The 22,836-nt window shown below is 37.8% G+C and overlaps 1 protein-coding gene across 13 annotated transcripts in view; it reads left to right on the top strand.

Annotated features, from left to right (window-relative positions):
- NAA16 (N-alpha-acetyltransferase 16, NatA auxiliary subunit) overlaps positions 1 to 22,836 on the top strand; it is a 71,756-nt gene that overhangs the window by 7,993 nt on the left and 40,927 nt on the right. For 8 of the 13 annotated variants that reach the window (XR_012671489.1, XR_012671494.1, XM_075139158.1 and 5 more), the window contains exons 2-7: positions 6,083 to 6,167; positions 8,434 to 8,538; positions 12,036 to 12,193; positions 13,301 to 13,435; positions 19,575 to 19,728; positions 21,264 to 21,383. Coding sequence is in view for 11 of the 13 variants with exons in the window: in XM_075139158.1 (XP_074995259.1) it covers positions 6,083 to 6,167; positions 8,434 to 8,538; positions 12,036 to 12,193; positions 13,301 to 13,435; positions 19,575 to 19,728; positions 21,264 to 21,383 (757 nt within the window). In the remaining 2 variants the exon portion in view is untranslated. Of the gene's footprint in view, positions 1 to 3,513; positions 3,796 to 6,077; positions 6,168 to 6,323; positions 6,434 to 7,164; positions 7,476 to 8,433; positions 8,539 to 12,035; positions 12,194 to 13,300; positions 13,436 to 19,574; positions 19,729 to 21,263; positions 21,384 to 22,836 lie in introns of those variants that run through there. The other 5 variants (XM_075139180.1, XM_075139174.1, XM_075139181.1 and 2 more) reach the window with 5 other exon arrangements.

Consider the following 22,836-nt stretch of genomic DNA (forward strand, 5'->3'; position numbering starts at 1 on the left):
TTCTCCAGGCTCTGATGTTCCACATTTAGCTCTTGGGTTCCTTCCTTACCCAGCCTGCTCATTAATGTTATACAGCAGACACACAGTTTAAAAAAAATTGAAGATGTAAGCATTGAGAACATGAGATTAAAATTTTGTTTAAATGAATCTTAGGTGTGGCTAAAAAACAGAGTTTTGCACCAAAATCTTGGCAACAAGAGAAAAGACACTACCTGGCAAGAGGAATGTTGAAACTCTGTAGAGTGCTGAGAGGTCTGCAAGCAGGATTACATGGAAGTACAGTAGCAGGGAATACTAATAAAATTAAACAAATGATGTTCTTCTAATAACAGCTTCTTGAAGCTGTTTTTATTCAGCTACTTAGAAATAGTTAAATCAGTTGAAATGCTTATTTTTTGTATTGGTGGTTCTGATGGTCCAGCATGTTTCTGGTGAGGCAGCCTATTGATGTGCAGACCTGTATTAATAGAATGTGGGCTGCACAGGTAGGATCTGATAATAGTGTTAAATTGCTGGCAGTGTTTTGGATCTAGTGTTTGACAGCTTCTTGTCAAGAGACAGCAAAACCATCTTCCAAATCGCAGTATTGTTATTAAAGAAAATTGCACATAGAATCATAGAATAGTTTGGGTTGAAAGGGACCTTTAAAGTCATCTAGTCCAGCCCCCTGCAGTGAGCAGGGACATCTTCAACCAGATCAGGTTGTTCAGAGCCCTGTCCAACCTGACCTTGAATGTTTCCAGGGATGGGGCATCTACCACCTCTCTGGGCAACCTGTTCCAGTGGTTCACCACCCTCATCATAAAAAAATTCTTCCTTAGATCTAGTCTGAATCTACCCTTTTTTAGCTTAAAACTATTCCCCCTTGTCCTGTCGCAACAGGCCCTGCTAAAAAGTCTGTCCCCATCTTTCTTATAAGCCCCCTTTACAGATGCTCACCATGAGACTGGTCAGTGTGTCTCATTTGGTTTGAACTTCTTTGCTGCAGCTCTGTTACAGACTATCTTAAACAACTTAAAACTATTAAAATATTTAAGTTGATCAAGGAAGCCTGGTTGCCATGCTTAACACTGCTGTTTGGTTTGATGTGATACCTGTCCTTATTCCTCAAATGTGACACTACATTTTATTCAGCCTTCACATGAAAATGGTTTATGAAATAATACCATGTCACTTCAGTACATTCAGAGGTACTAGGGACAGGGAGTGAGGAAGAGAATTGGTTGCTGCAACTGCAATCTCTCTTTAAGTAGTCAGTTGGGATAGATGGCTTTTGTTAGATGGCTTCTCAGAAGTGAATGTTAATGTCCGTTAACATAGGAGGGCCGTAATGTGATGTTCTTTGGCCATAAAATTGCCCATCTATGTATTAAACTCATATTCAGTATGTGAAATACGTAGCTGTTCTCTCAATACAAGACTTTTTTTTTCAGTGGCAAATGCTTTGTCTAGGGAGGTGTAGTCTATAAAAGCATCCTTTACTAACCTGATGATGCAAATAGTTAAACATAATTTACATGTAAATGGCATATGTGATTGAGTAGTGATAACACAAAGTCCTTCTGTTTGATAAGTAATGTAAGTGAGCCATTCAGATCCCTGATTCCGTTGATATTTAGTAGTGGAAGGGGTTTTTGTCTCTTTAAAAAGAGATGACATGATACAAAAAAAAAAAATAGTATTTGTGAATGACAGTTCCTTAAGTAGAAGCAGCAAAGCACTGTAATATAGGGTTAAAGTCTGCTCTTGTTCTTCATTGTTGTATCCTTGTTACTAGTATTTTTTACCTTTACAGTTATAGTTACTTCCTAGATGCTGTTCCTATTGGACCTCTATGTAGAGGCACTTGATACTTACCTGAAAGTGCATAAAATGATGTCTAGCTTAATTGTATGGCAAAATCTACAAGTAGATTACAATCTCTGAGTTAGTGTTGAACAAGGGAATAAACCAGGATGAGATGTTTGCCAGAGGAGGTAACATCCTTCCAGGAACATCTGCTAGCACAAGTTCTGGATAACATTGGGCCTTGCCAAAATCTCCCTTTGAGGTTTCAAGCATGTAAACGTTTGTGATTTGGCTTTAGTTTTAGCAGGAAATTATTGCCATAAAAGGGTGATGGGGAGCCTCACATTAAGTACAACAGATAAGGCTGTTTAAAAAAACAAACAAAAAAACACCCCACCCCCCCAAAACCAAACCCAACCCAGCATATTAGCTTGAGCTTCTAATATACCAAAGACTTAATGCAGTGGGACAGATAGTAATGAATGCAGTGCAGCTGTATTTGTCCTGATTAGTACAAAACTTGAGAATACATATGGAGACATCAGGTTTCTCGACTATGAAATTCCCATCTGTACTACAAAATGAGATGGCATCATATGGCATCAAATTCTGGTCTCCTGTAAACAAGATACAGGTGGAGCATGGTGTGCTCATTCACAGTTTTTGGACAGACAGAAGTTTAAAAGCAGTCCATTCATGAAGTTTGGATGCTTTAAAGCCCCAGGCTTACCCATGTAACTGAATCTGTAAGCCTTTCAGTGTATCTATATATGTTGATGAGAGTCAAATAATTTGTATTGCTGAGCAAAGTCCTTTTCTCTTATATTGGTATACATTTAAGCCAATGTATAGATATAAATATAACATATTTATAAATGCATGTATGTGCATCTGTATGTATTTGGAGGGAGCGGGGCTGGGAAAGTCACCTTTTGACTAACCAGCAAGGCTTGTCCCATAAGCAGTGGAATTGCATTTCCTACTGATTCTTTGTTTTGTAGTCATAGAATCAAAGAATTAAGGTTGGAAGAGACCTCTAGGATCGAGTCAACCATCAACTCAATGCCACCATGCCACTATTTGAGGTGCGGCCTCACCAGTGCCGAGTACAGGGGCATGATCACCTCCCTGCTCCTGCTGGGCCACACAATTTCTGATACAGGCCAGGATGCCATTGACCTTCTTGGCCACCTGGGCACACTGCTGGCTCATGTTCAGCCAGCTGTCAATCAGCACCCCCAGGTCCTTTTCCTCTGGGCAGCTTTCCAGCCATTCTTCCCCAAGCCTGTAGCGTTGCCTGGGGTTGTTGTGACCCACGTGCAGGACCCGGCACTTGGCCTTGTTGAACCTCATACAGTTGGCCTCGGCCCATCGATCCAGCCTGTCCAGGTCCCTCTGCAGAGCCTTCCTACCCTCGAGCCGATCAACACTCCCGCCCAGCTTGGTGTCGTCTGCAAACTTACTGAGGGAGCATTCGATCCCCTTATCCAGATCATTGATAAAGATATTGAACAGGACCAGCCCCAAAACTGAGCCCTGGGGAACACTGCTCGTGACCGGCCGCCAACTGGACTTAACTCCATTGACCACAACTCTCTGGGCTCGGCTCCAGCCAGTTTTTTACCCAGCGAAGAGTGCACCTGTCTAAGCCGTGAGCTGCCATTTCTCTAGGAGAATGCTGTGGGAGACTGTGTCAAAGGCTTTACTGAAGTCCAGGTAGACCACATCCACAGCCTTTCCCTCATCCACTAGGCAGGTCACCCGGTCATAAAGGAGATCAGGTCAAGCAGGACCTGCCTTCCATGAACCCATGCTGGCTGGGCCTGATCCCCTGGTTGTCCCGCACATGGCTTGTGAGTGCCCTCAATGCCAATCGCTCCCCGGCACCGAGGTCAGGTTGACCAGCCTGTAGTTCCCCGGATCTTCCTTCCGGCCCTTCTTGTAGATGGGCATCACATTGGCAAGCCTCCGGTTGTCCAGGACCTCCCCAGTTAACCAGGACTGCTGGTAAATGATGGAGAGTGGCTTGGCAAGCTCCTCTGCCAGCTCCCTCAGTACTTTCGGGTGGATCCCATGTGGATCAGTCAGCCCCTCTTTTGTCTAGTAACTAACGACTGGCAAGAAATGCTGTGGGGTTTGTCTGGTTTTGAGCTAACCTGTTTATTGACAAGTCTTATCAGCAAGCCAAACAACTGTGAATGTTGAACTCATGCTTCTCTCTCGGTGGAGAGCATTAACTTCTCTCTTCCATCTATCGGTTGGCCTTTGGAAAATGTGGTCTTGTTTGTCCTCCAAAAATCTAAGTTGTCTATGGTTGTCTAAGTTCAGTTCTTATTCTAGGCCTGAGTCTGAACTCTGTAGGATAAAAATGTCAGAACAAGGATAATAGATAAGATTTCCTCAGATAGTTAATCTATTTTAAGTGCACACTTGACTCAAATAGCTTCTGTTCTACGGTTAAGTGTTGCTGTATATTTGGAGTTTCACTCAACATTGCAAGAGTTGTAGAATTGTAGATGAATGTTCACTAGTCTGTCACCTTTTTAGGCATACCTGAATAAATTTAGAAAGCATACTTAGAGCATTGTTGGTATTTTCTTATGATTCTTTAAAAATGATACTAAGCATCTTATTTTAAGAAAGAAAAATACAAAATTGATGAATGGGAGAATTTGGCCTTCCCCTAGAGGGGACTCCAGGTTTTGCTGCAACATGGGTTATTTCAGATAATGATGTGGAAACTAGTTCTCAGTTTAAAATTCTCAAAGCTTTTTTTGTTGCTGTTTAAGTGTTAATTGCCATAGTGTAACTATATGTCTCTGAGGGGAACTCCCTGGCCATCCTGCCAGAAGTCAGCCAGGCAGAGCAACCTGATCTAATACCAAGGTTGGCTCTCCTTTGTTTTGAAGGTTGATTTAGGTGACCTCCAAAGGTTCCTGCTGACCTAAATTATTCTATGATTTAGTCTCCACTTAATCATGGTTAACTGCAAGTGTCTTGAGTTTCAGGCAACAAAGACTCAACAACTGTCTTCAGTTAAGCCCTTTGCCACAGACTAGAGGAGGACCCTTGTTTTGGCACCTTAGCCAATTAGCCAAAAGTGAGCATAGGCATGTTTCTTATTGCTTGTACCCTGGGAAGCAATGTGATGATGTATTATGACTGCCAAGGAGTTACTACACTCTGCATTAATTTAGCATAGATTTTACCTCTGACCTGGAAGATTGATGGAGTGGGAGTGATCTGTGAGAGACAGTTAAAGTACTCAAGCACACAACTGAAATAACATAGTTTCTTCTGAGAATAGCTGTTTAAATTACAGCAGGACAATACACCTTATTAACTGAAAATGGTGCCAAGTTAAGCCTGATTTGGGTTTTTTTCGTCAAGTTAAGAAGCTTAAATGACCTTATATAACTTTCATACTTACTGATACAAGCATGCCTTTAACTGGCTTAAGTAAATTTGTTTTAAAGTGATCCACTGTAGTGATCAGTAATGAATTTAAATTACTAAGACCTTACTGACTTACTAACATCAGGTGATATCTTTCAAAAGAAGAAAAGGGACCCAGGTTCATGTTTTGTGTGTTGTTTTTTTTTCCTTCCTTGTGTTCCCACAGTTGAACTGCATTGTTTGCCAGTTTACCTAGTGATTAGGTAAATGGTACCCTAAATAATCTAAAAGTAGCCCTTAGCTGTACTATTCCAGCTACAAATTAGATTTTTTTTTTTTTAAATACCCAGGTAAATTCTCCCTCCCTGGATATCTGTATATAGATTTTTGAGATTACAATAGGTCGATCGTACTTCATGGTTTCTCTCTTCTTCCCAAAAGTCTGCATCAGCAACAAGGAAAGTCTTCTGTCTGAGATTTTTTTACTCCAGGAGGTCACTAGGCCAGGGAAATGGGATGTTGAAAGGAGTGTCTAGACTCTTTAAGATTAACTCTTCTCAAAAGTTCTGTTGAGTCAAGATTTCTAACTTGGCTCTCTGTTTTAAGAACTTCTGAATCGAAGTAGACATCCCTACTTGCCTTTCCTATTTCTGTTGAAAAGGAATTACTAACTTTTTAAAAAAAGGAGACGGTGAGAGCATTGGCTGCATGTAAATGAAGGCAGATACTGTTCTGAATGCTGAAAAAAGGCAATGTAATATGAATAGTCATATTCAACTGAGCTTGTTAGTGATCCGATTACCGTACCTTACTGAAAGAACTACTGCATTTGCAATAGTATTTTAAGGTACTCTGTTTTTAAATGCATTTCAGTGATTGTATTCCACCTTTTTTCCAGAAATGTTACGAACAAAAACAGTACAAAAATGGACTCAAGTTCTGCAAGATGATCCTCTCTAACCCGAAATTTGCTGAACATGGAGGTAATGGCAGACTCAAAGATTTTTTTTTTTTCTCCACCCCCTCCTGTCATGAGCTTAAATGTATAATCAGTCTATTCCATTCTATTGGGAAAGAAAGGAGTGTGTTGCAGAGTATGATTCTGTCCTTATGACTGAATAATTACTCTGGATTTTCAGTCTTTGTGCATTCAGACCAAGTTTCCACCCTAGCTCATCAAACACTCCTGTGTGGTGGGACGATGAAAATCAAAATACATGATGGAAGCACACTTCAGTGAAGCTTCCAAGTAAGTTGCCTTTCTAGGTTTCTGGGTCAGAACGCTAGTGTGTTTTTTTCTTACATACCTATTTAATAGCAAGCCCAGCCTTTTTTTGAATATCACATGAAGGTATTCTGCCAATGAATTAAAAATCTCACTTTTTTTGTCAAGTTCATACTCTTATATTGTCTGTACTGCATACCAAATTGCTACATACAAGGAGCAAAGTTAACTGTAATACTGTTGCTGCTAAGACTTGAAGCTAAAGACAGAATCTGGAGATCCTGTTCTGATAAATATTGCAGGAAATGGGAAAGCAAAATGTTGCTTCTATTTACATCTGTCAGAACTTAATCCTCAATAAGATACTCTAGTCTTACTGTATTACAGGGTTTCTGTTGCATGGTTTAGCCAATATTTCCTTCTGACAGTGAATTTTTCTTGTTTGTCTGCTGTTGAAGCAACCTAATACTAAGTGTGCATGTACTGTGTCGGTAAAATTGTTTTCCTATTTGACATTGTCACATCTTGGCAAAATGTTTGACTAATCCTTTTCATGCTTCCGTCAGTGTCTGCTGTTTCTTTGCTGTCTTCCTTACTTCCCTAGAGATAAAAGTACAGTTTTCTTGTTGCTTCAAAGCTAGAGTGGCTTGTCCAGCCCTGACCTAACGCATTTGTCTCCACTAGCACTTGTGTTTTTATAACATCTCAGTATACATCTGTCTTTTCTGCTCTTGCTGCCTCTTAAACTTTTCCAGGACAACTAGCTGCCTTGGCAGTCCACATACTACTTGGGCTCTGAGCCACTGATGGCTTTGAAGCTTGGGAGCAAAGCCTGGAACGAACAGCTGAAGCAGAACTAAGCCAATGAAATGATCTGATGGGAAGCTGCACTGTTGTCACACTTAGCTTCAAAGACAAGGAATTTGAAAAATTTAGTGAGAAGGTGGCAAACAGATGGATTGCTGTGGCTGGACAGTTACTCCCTGGTGTGGGAAGGTAGGAGTAGCTTGCCCTCCTTCCCACAGTGAGGATACTCTTTTTCAAGCTTCCTGATATTACTGGGAAGGTATCATTCTAGCTTCCTCTGTTCTTACAGTGTGGATGTTCAGCAATTTCAAAATAAAACAAAAAACTTGGCTCACTTTGGGTCATCCATCACTTTAGCTGTACTTTTACAGAAAATGGTGTTAAACAGGTCTGTCAATGAAACTTCAAACTGCTGTTATGGCTGACCTTGAGATGATGGACCGTGACCATTAATACTGGGTAAAAGGTTGCAGCTGGAAGAAAACCAGAATACTACGATGAAAATGTGACTCATCTTCTGGCAGAGGCCCAAAACTAAGTGATCTCTTATTTAGCAAAAAAAAAGAAATATGAATCTGGAACAGCTTTTAGGCATAGTGCATGCATTACATGCAACTTGTTTCCCACAGTGTTACTTGAAGAATGGGGGAAGAGGGGGAGCAATAGTCATACCAATGTATTATTTGGAATCTTGTGCCTCTCAGAATGTTGATTAAAATGCTACTACTTTGAGAAGGTCTTTAACCCCCAAAATACTATAGCAGGAAATAGTCTCCTCTTAACTAATGCTTTGTAAGCAACCTGTAATAGTGGAGCTGACTGTGACAGAGATCTGTTTCTTACGGTATGATACAACCTAATTAATTTTTTTTCTTGTTCTGCCTACCTGGAACTTTAACACAGATTGAGAAGCTCTCTAAAATTGCTTTAGCTTATCGTTAACTCCCTTAAAGCCAGTTAAATGTATTTTTTTAATTAATAAAGTTTGTGTTCTCTGTTTATCACATCTGTATGATGCTCTGCGGTGATCTTTTTAAGACTGATTTCAAGAAAGGAAATGCTTCTATATAAGAGTCTTCAGCTGTGTTAGGCTGCTATCCTGATCTAAATTTATCACTTAATGGGGAACTTCACTGTGTAGCAACTTCAAAGGATATCTGCACTGTGAAACTGGCATATGTGAAGTCAGAAACATAAGTATATGGTATTTCTTACAGAGACGCTTGCGATGAAAGGACTGACCTTGAACTGCTTAGGGAAGAAGGAAGAAGCATATGAATTTGTTCGTAAAGGACTTCGTAATGATGTAAAGAGCCATGTCTGTATCCTTTGTAATACAAAACCTGATCTTTTTGGTGTGAGTACTCAATTCTGCGTGTATGATTTTGTTGCTACATCAGTGTGTGCTTTTGAAGTACATAATATGGTCTGTATAAAAAACAGTCTAAAGTGTGTACAGTGAATATTAATTCATAATCAAATACTTGAAATATACATACTTGAATAAATACAAATATGAAATACAAAATACTTGTTTTCCTTTCTGCAATTTTGCAGAATCTTTAAGAAGAATCTTTAAGAAAAATGCCTTTTACATTTATCTCTCAGGAAAAGACCATCTATGATGTTTACTTTCTGCAGAGAATAGATTTGGCTTGTAAAATCTGGCCTTTTCTAAAGTTTTCTTCTCTCTTAAAAAGGTTAAGAAACCCAATCTAGAGGTGCTCTGAAAATGCTATTTTGCCACTAAGTTTTAGGTAATGGTTTAGGTTTACTGGCTTGATGACTACTACTGTTTTAAGCTTGTCTTCCGAAAGTTCATACCTGTGAAATACTTAACAGCTACCCGAGAGCTTTGGGAGTAGCTGTCTTGTGTTTAAGCCACAGGCAGGAGGCTACTTCAGATTTGCACAGAATGCCTTACTTGTTCTATATGCATTTGAGTTGCATGTTAAGGGGCGAACTTCCCATTAAATATTTAAGTTTTTAACATTAAAAAAATCTGCCTGTAGTATCACAGGAAAAACTTTCTGATGGCCATCTAGTTAAGACAAAGGGATGGCTATTTACACCATTCCTATATAAATTTAATATAGGGAGCTTGAGAAAAATCTCTAAGTGTATGGAGGTTATCAGAGTTACTAGAGGTATACCATAGAACAATCAAAGGTACTTTGTACCTTCTTGAACTTAAAAGCTGAACATCTAAGGAATACCAAAGCAACTTTAATCTATGTGTAAGAAGTCTTGCACCTTAAATCAGGGAGCAAAAGAATCTGGGCAAGTTAATGGAGAGTTTTGGGGGATTCTGACACCTAAACAAAATTCCAGAGTGGGATTTTGACCTCAAGGTCAGATTGGACGGGGCTCTGAGCAACCTGATCTAGTTGAAGATGTCCTTGCCCACAGCACGGGGGTTGGACTAGATGACCTTTAAAGGTCCCTTCCAACCTAAACTATTCTGTGATTTATCAGCATCACTAATTCTTGTCTGCAATCCATGCTGACTCTTAAAACTGTCTAGAAGACTTCCCTACAAATGCTGGAGGAGTCTGTGTTTTTTCAGATCTAATTTGGGGGGTGGAGTGGTCAAAGGGACCCTCTTCCTGGACAACTTTTTAAAAAATTTTTTTTTTGTTACAAGTTTTAGTGGATTTTTATCACTGTTTTACTGACTTGTTAAACTTACCTGAAGAAGACTACAAAGATTTTTGTTTTCTGAATTTAGAGAAAGTGTAAACTCATCTGAATCCTGTTAGGCACAAATATTCTTTTTTTTCCCATATTGAGCTTTGGGGGAAAATGTCTGTTGTAAAATCATTTAGAAATCCAGAAACTTTCTGGTCAAACTACAAATTAATTCTGACCCATTTTTGGATATAACTTGAGTAATGATTTGTTCAGATCTACACTTATTTCAAGAATAAATGTTTCAGATAGTGGCATGTTATACTCAGGACACTGTAGGAACATGTGCAAGACTGCCCAGAGCTGTCTACTATAATAAATCAGTGTTAGTGTGCTTTATTGGCTTGTATCAGCTGTTAAAATTTCTTATGCTTAGTCTTGACTACACTACACAATTATTTCTGAATTGGTTTATGCTTTTCTTTACTTGATTGCTTGGTGAAGAATGTGATTTATGAAAGATTAAGCCAGATTACAAATGGAATCCAGGGATGGTAATGATGCCTGATGAATTACTCAAAGCATCATTTTAGTCTAAGTACACAAATTCTTTTTTGAATTGTCTTGTTCTAGGCGGGAAACTAAAATAGTTCTGAGGCAGGTATATGAAGACGCTATGTTTAACTTTGATCCACATCCTAAATATTTGAACTCAAATAGACTAGGCAGGATTGATAGAAAGAAGTAGCAGTATTAAACCAACTGCTGTAACTGTATCCACAATTGTTTTGTCCCCCTCTCCCATTTAGTCTTAAATCATCATGAGAGCAACAGCAGCTCTCCTAGCAGTGTCAATTGGAGTTGCATATGGAGTTTTTGTGTGCTTCAGCTGGCTGAAATTAATTTGATGTTACTGTAGAAATGCAAACCAGGGTCTCTCATGTGTTAGAAGTTTCCTTCAGACTGTTAATTCTCACAAATCTTTTCTTTTGGCTGGAGTCTTATATCTTTTATTCTTGATAATTACAAACCTGCTTTGTATCTTCATATCTAGAACTTACAGGACATGAGTCTTTCTAAGAAAGAGGGGACTTACAGTTCTGTTTCTTTTTCATTAATTTGACCAGGTTAACCCATTGAACTTCTTACGTGCTTTCTCAACTTTTTGAGATGCAAAGTTCGGAAATGACTGTATCCTTGGAGGGAACAGTTGCCTCTGTTTCAATTCAGTAGCATAAGAACTCTTAAATATTTTGGTTATTAGCACTGTGAGTTATTTGTGCCATCTTAATTGAAAGCGTGTGAAGGATGCATATACCTCTCCTCAAGAATTGCTGTGTTCTGCTGCTTCAGGGGCATGTGGGAGAGCTCCTTGAGAACTTTTGAGCCACTTCTAATTTGAAAATCAAAGTAAGTTCTGATTTACTACTGTGGAAGATGTTGCCTCAATGAGCTACTAGTAATCTGGAGTAGCAAAAGGTAGAGCATGTCAAGTAATCTTTCTTTTAATATGACTTTTGAGACTGATGTAAACACACACGGTGTAATACATTGCTGTGACATACGTTGGTTTCATGCTTTGAATCAGAATCTTTCCAGGATAAAAAAGGATGCTTCTGAGAGAAAAGTCTATTGAAACGACACACTACTGATGGAAATCTGAGATGCTGAGTATGTGACAAAGACTTTTGACGCACGGAAATCCTAAGATTTCCTTTTGTCGATGAATAAAGTGTAGCTCTGTGCTTGTCCCTTACTGTAAAATCTGGAGACTAATTGATGTTACAGATAGGCAAGTTAGGAAAAGTAAAACTTGTACACAATTGTGTTGTTAGAATGAGACACTTCTAGGAGTAAGAATTCCTACTGTAATTACAGTAGTATGTTTTAAACAGTACATCTCTAGGAATAACACTTCTGGGTCTTGTGGAGTTTGGGTCATTTCGTTTGTATAACGATGTTTGGGGAGGTTATGAATGTGACAAAAAAAGATTTTTGAATGGGACTTTATTGCTTATTTGGGAGCATTTAATATTTTAAAATGTGTCAGTAAAGTCTGGCTGCAGTAATCAAACTTAATTTATAAGGGTGCTGATCTTCAAGGAGGATGTCGAGTTGTTTGGTCTGTAACACAAATGCACTGCAGTTACTTTGTGAAAATTACGAATGTATCTTCCTTAACGTGCATTAGGTTGGCATGTCTATGGTCTTTTGCAACGTTCTGATAAGAAATATGATGAAGCCATCAAGTGTTACCGGAATGCACTCAAACTAGATAAAGATAATCTACAGATCTTGAGAGATCTCTCTCTGTTGCAGATTCAGATGAGGGATTTAGAAGGCTATAGAGTAAGTATTCTCTTTGAATTCCCATTTATCACTGTTAGCATTCTCTTGTTATTCTATTCCATTATTAAGTCTTTTATTGGTAGTAATTCTGTTACTACTTGTTTTTGCTGTTTCAAAAGTGTTTTAAGCTCCTGTTTAGGAAAGCATGAAAACATATTGCGGCAGAGCTCCATATAATGTTGAGAACAGAACTAGAAGTACAGTTATTCTGTACAATTTGACTTGTGGATCACCTTGTAAAACTCTAGTTCTCAACTCATTTTTCACTAAAATAATGAAAATAAAAAGGATAACGCTTAGCAAGTAGGAGTACTTATTGTGCTATTGTGTAGTACTGCAAATGGTGTTTTGCGTGCGTATATTGAAGGTTGTGAGAAATACACTATCATGTTTCTTTTGAGTATGTGGGGAACTTGCCCCATGATGACTGATTTCTTGAATCCCAATACTGATTTTATTATAAATAAAACCTTAGAACTTCCTAAAAACAGAGTTAGTGGTTTCAAAATGGCTGAACTGATTTGGCTGTGAAAGGGAAGAGTCCTGCTCCTCTTCCATCCTCTATTTCATGTGAAGTAGAGGACTGGATTGTGGGCTTTGGCATTAGTTGTCTCCTTCACTGAGAACGTTGAATTTGATAATGCAAGAAAAGGGAATAACTGAGTCAGGGTTATGATTTGACTCAGGAAGGGGGTCTGAGAAGTACTGCAGCAGCATAGGTATGAGGACCTTGTGCCTGGGCATGAGGAGAGTAGGACTGCTCTTTCAGTTTCAGTGAGCTCATGCTTTCTAATGGAAAGCCCTCTGAGATTTCAAAGCTCTATCTTTGGAAATAATTTAGCACCTTCAGAGGTACTCTTGAAAATGACACCTCTTGTGTCCCAACAAATAGATTTTATGCTTTGTGCCATGACTCCTGTATGTAGACTGTAGATTCATGAGATGGAAACATACAGCTTTTCCCCATGCTGTTAGCATTTCCAAAATTGCCTACGCCTTTTAAAAGATCTTTTAAAATATTAGCAGTACTGGTGGTAAATCATGATAAAGGTGTAATAACTCTTTTTTAACATCTGTTATTTTTAAATTGCTTTTCTTTTACCGAAGGAGACAAGATACCAGCTACTTCAGCTGCGCCCCACACAACGGGCTTCTTGGATTGGATATGCCATTGCATACCACTTACTAAAAGATTATGATATGGCCTTAAAACTACTTGAAGAGTTTAGGAAAACCCAACAGGTAAGACTTCCTATTCTGGAAAGAGAACACTTTCTGTATAAGAGACAAAATCTGAGGAATTAGTTCTTTGTAATTAGGAAGAACTAATTAGGAACCAGTTAAGAATTGGGAAGAAATTTATTTGTGGATCTTTCTGCTTTGAGCAGAAAGATTTCCAGGAGCTTAGCAGCTGGTGCAAATTATACAAATATACCCCCTTGCAATAGGCTGTTAGGGTTGAGTATATAAGGGTAGATTGATGTGGAGTACCTGAGTAACTTAATGTTTGAGAGGCTTGTAGCCAAAGAAAACCTGTGATGATCCTGTCCCTTTACAGTAGGTAAAACTTAAGAAAATACTGTTTAGTGTTGGATGTGCTTGTTTGCTCTTTCTGCTGCCATAGCCTGGATGCCATTACATCTCTACAAAGAATGTGAAAAGAAACTTTTTTTATTGCTTTGTATGCATCTGTATATCATGCATTTAAAATCGGTGCTTGGTATCAAAGTAACATGAAAGCATAGCTGAAATTCTTTGTTTGAGAAGACCTGGTGTTACTGAAACTTGTTGGAGTAAATCAAATGGTACAATGCTAAAATCAATGAGTATAACCTCTTTTAAGAGAGATACCATTCCCTTGTTCTGTTATTGATAATGCAGAACTATAAAGTGTGAATTAACAGAACAGAGCGGATGTATTCATTATTCTGTAACATGGAAATAAAAACGATGTTTATAGATGCATTCAGCCGGGGAGGCATGCTGGAATTATCACGTGCAGATACTAAGATATTACCTGACCTATAGGTTGTGATTTTTTTTTTGAACAAAAATCTCGCATCTTTTCTGAGATAAATGCATTTGAGATCTTACACAGCCAGAATGGGACTAACTGTAAGAGAGGAAATTAATAATTGCTAGGAGGGACCAGTGTTTGTGTCTTGATCATGTATTGTGGTCAAACAAAGGATGTTGCAAGCCAGGTATATATAGCTTGATATTTCAAAAGAGCTGTAACTTCAGTGTTGAATAAAAACTGAAAACAATAGGTTTAAATGAAAAATGGATCATCTTTTTTGAGCATTTGACAGCCAAAAAGTCATGGTTCTCGAACGAGTCAGCAGAGCCCAATCTGAGTTCAGAGTCGAAATCACTGTTTGAATTAGAAAGAATATATAATAGATGGAAAAACTGCAAATGAAGTGTAAGAAACTGAGGTTCTTTCAAGGACAAAGAGGGCTTAACAGTGGTATTGGCCCCTTGGAGAGAACAGAAGTGATGCTGTTGATGTTGTCTTTTCTAAAAGGTTGTGTGCAAATATGCTTGTTTGAGGGCAGTCATGATGATATGCTCTTCAGTCTAGTGACTAAGCCAGATTTAAATACCATCTGCCATAGATGAACACATTAAATCAGTTGAGTCTGCTGTGCAGGTTATTACAATCTTAAAATCTCACCCTAAAACAAAGAAATCCTGAGAAGATCTCAAGCTCTGAAGCCATTTTTTAGTAAAACTGGAAATATTTGGTAAATTTCCATAAATAGGAAGATGGTTTGTATTTGAACAATGACTGTTTAACTGTTGATTAGCATAACATTAGTCACAGGCAAATGGTGGAAAAGCTGGTTGAGCGTTAAAGGACAGAAATACGCTACGGATGTTGGACAACATGAGTTTATAGAAAATTAGTCGTGTCAAGCCTTTCTTCTTTTTTTTGAGATTGGTAGAGACAATTAAGTGGTATATTGTGTTTTCTCCCCCAAACACTAAAAATAAGGATGACCACTTTAGTTTCATTTCTCTTGAAAATAGAGGGAGTCTTGTGCTTTGCTGTGCTAGCTCCCCGGGGAGTGCAAGCCCATGTAAAGCCCCAGCCACTGGAAGAGAGAATCAATGTGTTGGGTCCAGAATAGTCAGGATAGCCCAAGCAAACTCACAGCTCAATTTTGCCACACTTCCACAATAGTCCCCAAATGTACTGTTTGTGCAGCCTCTGGATATTTAACAGTCCTGCACTTAAAATAGTTGAGTTCAGGATACTCCATTGATCTTTGAGGAGGTACGCCTCTTGCTTACTTTACTTTCCAAATCTTCCCTCTTGCCCTGTACTCTCCAACTCAATAGCTGAACTTTTGTGACTGACTTGATAGAATATTGCATGTGACTGTAATAAAAGGGTGATGTTGTTCAAGGTTTAAAAGGAGGGTTGAAAGACTGAAGGGTTTCCAAATCACTAGTGAATGGGAATCTTCAACAAACTGATGTTTTTGAGGAGTTTTATGGCAATCTGTATTAGGCCGGATACTGTTTACCATTATTGTTAATGAATAAAGAAGTAAATGGAACATGTTATGTAAAATGCTGCTGTCGTAATAATTGGTAAATAAGGGTGATGATATTAATTTACTTGGATTATTCAGGCAGCTCTGTCCATTCAGATGTGAATTAACACAGCCAAAACCAAGCAGTAAAACTAAGAAAAAGCTCAAGGAACTGTCACTTTAGTGATTGTAGGTGAGTATCTGAAGATGCAGTATTACAAAATAATGGAGCTAATCTACCTACAAGCTGTTGCCAAAACCAGCAGTCTGACTTTTTCCTGTGTGCTCCCACTGCTTCCTTGTGCAGCACTGGTTGACTCGTGGAGGGCTGGTTCAGGAAGCCAAAGTGACAGAAAAATAATCACTCTTTTGAAGGATTGATTGGCTGAACTGAACAACTGTGAGGTGAGAGGGGAAAGAGGAAGGGGAATAATAGAGGGAAGTGCACTGCCTTTGTTGATCCAGGCTGCAGTTAGATTGACTTAGCTTATTGTAAAATTGTCCCTCAGGGCAGACTTAGGGGTGAAAAGCTGCTTCTTTGGGAGAAGAAGCAGGGATTTTCTCTATAGACCACTGATTAGTGAGAGATCAAGACTTACTGATGACCCTTTTCTTACAAAGTTAGAAAATGAAAAGGAACAATATGGAGAGGTAAAAGAACTAGAGAAAATGCTGTCTAGTGCAGGGCAGAGGTTCTCTTGGTTTACTGTAAGCAGAAGAAACCTAGGTGATTCTAGTGCAGTTTAGATACTGATTTTGGGAAGAATGATAGCTAGGAAGATTTGCTTAGTGGGGAAAAATAAAGGAACAAGTAGTGGCAGGAAGTTGAGCAACAAATTCAAATGATAAATCACTTTTTATCACTGACAGTTTTATTCTAATGGCTAAGTTATCATTGGAAATGGTGAATTTTCTGTCTCTTAGTGTATCCAGATTAACATTGCCTGTCATCTGAAAGCTGTAAATTAACTATATGCACACTATTTCATTCAAAAATAGGTTATGAGGTTGACTGCAGACATCACTGTAGGAAATATAACAGCCTGTGCTGTCCAAGCTAAATCAAATGATTTAGGAATCACTTCAGAATTTTAATTTTGGGAACCAAGGTGTAAAACAACTATGCAATTTGTTTTACTGTTGTATGTCCCATTTTTCCTTTCTTCTTTTCCAGAACAAAATTTTTATTCTTAATTTTTATTTTATTCCTAATTTCTGCATCAGGCCCACAATTACAGATATGGACAGAAAACCTCTGGAGTTTTGGGGGTCTGCTCTTAGGTATGTTTTGGCTGCATCTTGTCACATTCTTTCAGTGACAGTTACATTAGGGCATCTACGGTTGTAAAGTTGATTCTTTTTTGGGTCCAGGAGAGAACGAAATTTATTCTGAAACAGCAGAATTGGTTGAAGAGAAAGTTGGACATCTCATGTGCAAGAATCATAACTCTTCTTGGGGGCGGGGGAGGAGTAAAGATATATTGTGCAGCAACAACAATGGCGTGGAAAAAACTTTTTATAGAATATCTTACTCCTTATAAGACAATCTTCAGATTATTCAGATTAAGTACTGGGGTTATAAGATGCTTGCCTTCTGATGAATTGCACGTTTAAGCCATCATTAACCTGATGAGATTTCAAAATCTCTTTAAAAATGAACTTTACTTAAAACTACTTTTAAAAATGGCTTTTTTAAATGGAGCAACAGTTAAGCGCAGCATCTTTCTGGTAGATTTGCCCTATGTGTAAGAGGGAGTTCATTTGATTTTTTTTTTTGACATTTCATAATTTCTTTTGCTGGTTCTGCCAAGCCAGAAGAGCTACGAGAAGGTTAATTGATATCTGTTTCTTGTCTTTTATATAAATTTTTTTAAGGGTTTTTTAAGGGTTTTTGGGGTAATCTATGTTTTGAAGGCCTAAAACCAATTCATGATGTGCCAAAAAGCTGTGCTACTTCTGGAATTTAGATGTGTATTGTATTGGAGGGGAGGATATTTTTATGGGACAAGTGAAGGAGAAAGAACTAAATTGGTGCTCTGCAGTTTCAGTTCTGTGGTATTGCAGTAAGGATAAGCAAGAAGACATGCTTAAACGCTTAACGCCTGTTGCATGTGTCAATGCTGTGAAGCAGTTAAAAATGCTTTCCAGGTAACAATGTTTTTATTAGTTAATTCCAATGTTTAATATGGATAAAAATTGAGCGAAGGTGGAAACAGAAATGGAGCTGCAGATAGAGGAAATACACTTTAAGAAATGGGTAGGATTTCATGCTGTCTGCTGACTCTAGTATGTGCAAGGTCTAGTCTTGTTCATTAGCCATCATTTGCTATAATATATTATCAGTTACTAAAAAATATTTGTATGCTGTTATTTTCAGCCCCAAAACTGATGTTCATTGTCAGATATACACTTCTTTACAATATTTTATTTAGTTAGCCTGTCTTTCAGAACATTTCTGTCTAAAAGGAAATCTTCCTTCTAAAAATTCACAGTACTATAAAAGCTGCCCTCTAAAAATTCAAAGAGCATGTAAACAGGAATGTTAAATCTCATAAAATTGATCTGTGCTTAGGGAAGGGCTGGAAGTAGTGGTTTAGGACAAGATTCTTTTAATATGAATGTTAATTTCAACCAGTTTAATGTTTTGGGGTTTTTTTGGTGTTTATTAAATTACTTGGTTCTTTAAAGAAGACACAAGAAAAGTTTTACTCAGGGAACAGAAAAGTACTAGTAAACTATTTGGTGACCAATGTGACTTCAAAGTGTTGCTTGCTCAAGAAGAAACAAACTATGTAGAGTCATGGGAAAGAAAATCATTAACATTTACCAAGCTCAGCTGCTTCTTATCTATTTTTATTATTAAAAACATCATGTTAGACTATAATTGTCTCTCCTACAATTTCTATTGAGGCAGTATATTTCACGTAGTAAACTGTTGTATAGATCTGCTGGGCATTGTCTGCAGACTTCTGCATTTGGTCTCTGAAATTCTTGCAGTTTACTTGTAATTGAAGTAGCTTCTGTGTATATTAGTAAAGAGCATTTAGTATGAAATAACTGTTATAACTCTGGCAAGGGTTTTCATTGCCTAAATACACTTTAGGGAGTTATCTCTAGAAAGGAATAGTTTTGAATGTCATCCTGTTCCAGTGGCTGATGTATCACTGGAAGGTGGATGACCCACTAGTTTTACTATAGCCTGTAGACAAATTGCTAGGTATGCAACTGAGCAGACCTCGAAGTAATTATCTGTTGCTTGAAAACACTCGTTGCACGCTTGTGCACTGTACTTTCTGGGGGATTGAAGTGTAGTACAAAGAACACTTGGTTAGAGGGAAGTAGTATAAGTTTCCTGTCTCAAAAATTCTAGTTGTCAAGCTATGGCCAGTATTTGGGTGGCTCATTGATCTTGGAAATAGTTTGATCCAGAATTTTTGGTATGCTGAAAATGGGTATTGTGATGATCTCAACAATCTGCTACGGAACTTAGGTCAAAATTGTTGTGGAGTACATGAGTCCCTCAGAAGGAAAAGATTACCAAGATCTTTGGAAATTTTATTGAATTGTATGAGAGAAGGCAAGGATTCTGTTTTGAATTAGCTTGCCATAGTGATAGAGAAAGGAGAAATACAGGAATTCTTTTAAACTGTTCTCTAACAAAGGATATCCTGAATGAATATAGTTTGATTGCGAATAATGGGAGTTTTACATTTTGAATGTTTGGATGGGTATATAAAGAGACCTGATATATTCTGTAGCCTGAATCTTGTGTTCTGTAATATTGCATACGTTTGAGGTACAGGTAAATGTTAACTAACCTATTGCTTTTTTCCCCCCAGATTCCTCCTAATAAAATAGATTATGAATATAGTGAACTGATTTTATATCAAAATCAAGTGATGAGAGAGGCAGATCTATTTCAGGAGTCTTTAGAACATATAGAGACATATGAAAAGCAAATATGTGATAAATTAATAGTAGAAGAAATCAAAGGTAAGTCATTCTTCTTCCCTCAGCCAATTTTGTTCTAAACTTTTGCTACTGGCTTTCAGATATGATAAAGCAGTAAAAGAAAAAACATGAAGTCTTTAATTGATTTGAAACAATTCCTATAGGGAAACTGGTAACACCAGATTTACAATTTTGTGCTCAAGTGACTTGTCCTACCAAAGTGGATAGTGGATGCAGGTAATTTAACTTGGGTTGGCCCAGGAACAGAGGAGATCTCAGAGATTATTATATTGGTGCATACTAGAGCACCTTTCTGTAAATCAGAGCTAGTATAACCCAGTATTGATCTCATGAAGAACGCTGTTTGTAGCATAAACACTGATTTCTTTTTTTTTTTTTACTGAAGTATTAAATCTTTGTTTCCTTCTTAAGCTTTCTAATGCGCTTACTTGTATTGCTCTACTTAAGTGAATACTGAAGTTGACTTTTTTGATTAAAAATAATCCACAGTTGTTTTGTGGATTTGGAGTACTAATACTGAGTTCTGAATATGCACAATTATATAGTGTAATGGCATGTATTCTTCAGCTGCTCCTTGCTTGCACAATTGTGGTGGGTTGACCCTGGCCAGCAGGTAAGACCCACAGAGCTGCTCACTCACTTCTCCCAGACTCCCCTGTCAGGACAGGAGAGAGCATAGGAAGAGCAAAAGCAAGAAAACTCATTGTTAAGATAAAGATAGTTTAAGTGAAGGAAAGAGGAAGGGGGGGCGGGGAAACTCATGGATCCCTAAGTGATTCAAAGGCAATCACTTGCCACCTCCCACAAGCAGACTGATGCTCAGCTAGTCTCCAAGCAATGGCCACCTGCCCAAACGCTTCACCCCCTCAATTTTTATTACTAGGCATGACACTATATAGCATGAAATATCTCTTTGGCCAGTTTGGGTCAGCTGTCCAGGTTGTGTCCACTCCCAACTTATTGTGCACCCTGGCCTGATTGCTGGGTGGCAGAGTGGGGGTAAAAAGAGAAAGCCTTGATGCTCTGCAAGTACCACTTAGCAGTAGGAAAAACATTGGTGTGTTATCAAAGTTCAGTCACAAATCCCAAAACACAGCACTGTACAGACTGCTGTGAAGAAAGTGAATTCCATGCAAGCAACACTCGGTAGAACAACTTACTTATTAGCAAACCAGTGTGATTTAACTGGTTAAAAACTAGTTAGTTTGTATGAAAAATATAGGAGTAATTAAGTAAACAGCCTGGTAAGAAATGAGTCATGTGTTGGAGTCCCGGAATGAAGAAATCCCAATAGCTATTTTAAATACTCAGATACAGACATTCAAATAATCTTTGTTTTCACAGGTGTGGAATGCTCCAAACTGTGTTGAGCTATATGTGTGGTAGCTTCAGGTAGCACTTGTAATAGACAGTAAATGCCGTTTGAAAAATCAAGCCTCTTTTTGAGTACTACATATGATGAAGCCCAGTTTTATGTATCTAGTTTTGTAAACTTCACTCCGAAGCCATCAGTGTTTTCTCATGTATTTCACAGTTCTTTACTGTGTTGTTTTTAGGAGAAATGTTACTAAAGTTGGGAAGACTGAAAGAAGCTGGTGAAGTATACAAAGAGTTAATTGAGCGCAACGCAGAAAACTGGTATTATTATGAAGGCTTGGAAAAGGCCCTACAACCTAGTAAGTTAAGATACACAGATACATTGGAAATACGTATGATACAGGATATACTTAAAAATGCTTTTGATATGTTACTGGTTTAGATTAAAAAGCTTTACTTGGCAGACAATTATGTACTTTCTAATCTTGAATATGATACAGTTGTGTTTATCATAACATTTTTAAAATGTTCACTGAAAAACTTGTATGCATGAAAATACCAACAGCAAGTCTTTCTCTTCTTGGAGCTAATCATGGCATTTGCTAACGTGCTTACACGAAGAACATTTCCTTGCCACACATGAACTTGGAAACCAAATTGCAATTCATTCCTGTCTAGTAGTTGATTGTCAGACTACTATCATACACCACAACATAATATTGTCATTCTGAAACTTGTTCAGGTGATACCTCTTTCTATGGGCGTGTAGAGAAATACTCAAATCAGATGGCCTTTAAAGATAGGCCATCTGAAAAAAGAATTATTTTTAAGCTGACTGTTCTTTGGAGAAAAAGGTGATAAAGGTGACAAAATCTTTGTTATTCCAGTGCTAGTTCACATTATTGCTGTTCTGTCTTTCCAGAAAATAGCTAATTGGTTTTTTTTTAAATTACAATATTGCAACAATTTGTACTATAGGAAGTGTTTTGCAGTGGTAACTTTCCCAGGTGTTTACCTTTACACAGGATGGTTTCCTTGTTATTCACTGTTCACTAATTAGTGGAAGTTTTATTGGAGTTATTCTGATGACATCATAAATCATAAGCCCACAAGGATATTATTTGTAGATACTATAGCTGCATTATATTTCTCAACCAGCTTTCTTCTAGAAAGTTTTACAGTTGGGTTTCATAAGGTCTGGGAATATGGCTTGTGATTGGGAAATGAAAATTACTGCATTTGTTACATTTATGCAGAGAGTAGTGTTGCCCTCTGCATGGTTTTCCTAATGTATCCATAGAATGGAACATCATGATTATTGTCTCAGAAAATAAATTACCCAAGAACTTGATTATTCTGTTTGATATAATAAATATATTGATGAAAATGTATAGTTCTTAAGAAAGAATGAATCCAGTAGTTTATTTGACATAGTAAAATCCTATGTAGATTAAAACTGTACTAATTTATAAAACTAATAATGCTACTTTATTTTTTAGGTGGTCTTAGGACTATTTCCTCCCCCATGGTAAGTTCTGGAGCTCCAACTTGTGACTTCAATTAGGGCTTTTATATGCTTTAGTTCCAATCCAAACATCACTTTAGTATAACTTTTAGAACTCTACATCTCTTGGAGCCACTGGGTAATATATTCCCCCCCCTTCCCCAACATCTGAGCTCAGTGACAAGATAAATTGTTTTTCTTATGAAAGGAAAACAGATATATTTATTAAATATATGTTGTGTCATGCTCTTGATCTTTACATTCAGTTTTATTTAAATTGTTTGATGAATTTAATAATATTTACGCAA

This window comes from Calonectris borealis, chromosome 1, assembly GCF_964195595.1.
Source record: "Calonectris borealis chromosome 1, bCalBor7.hap1.2, whole genome shotgun sequence".
Taxonomy (NCBI): Eukaryota; Metazoa; Chordata; class Aves; order Procellariiformes; family Procellariidae; genus Calonectris; species Calonectris borealis.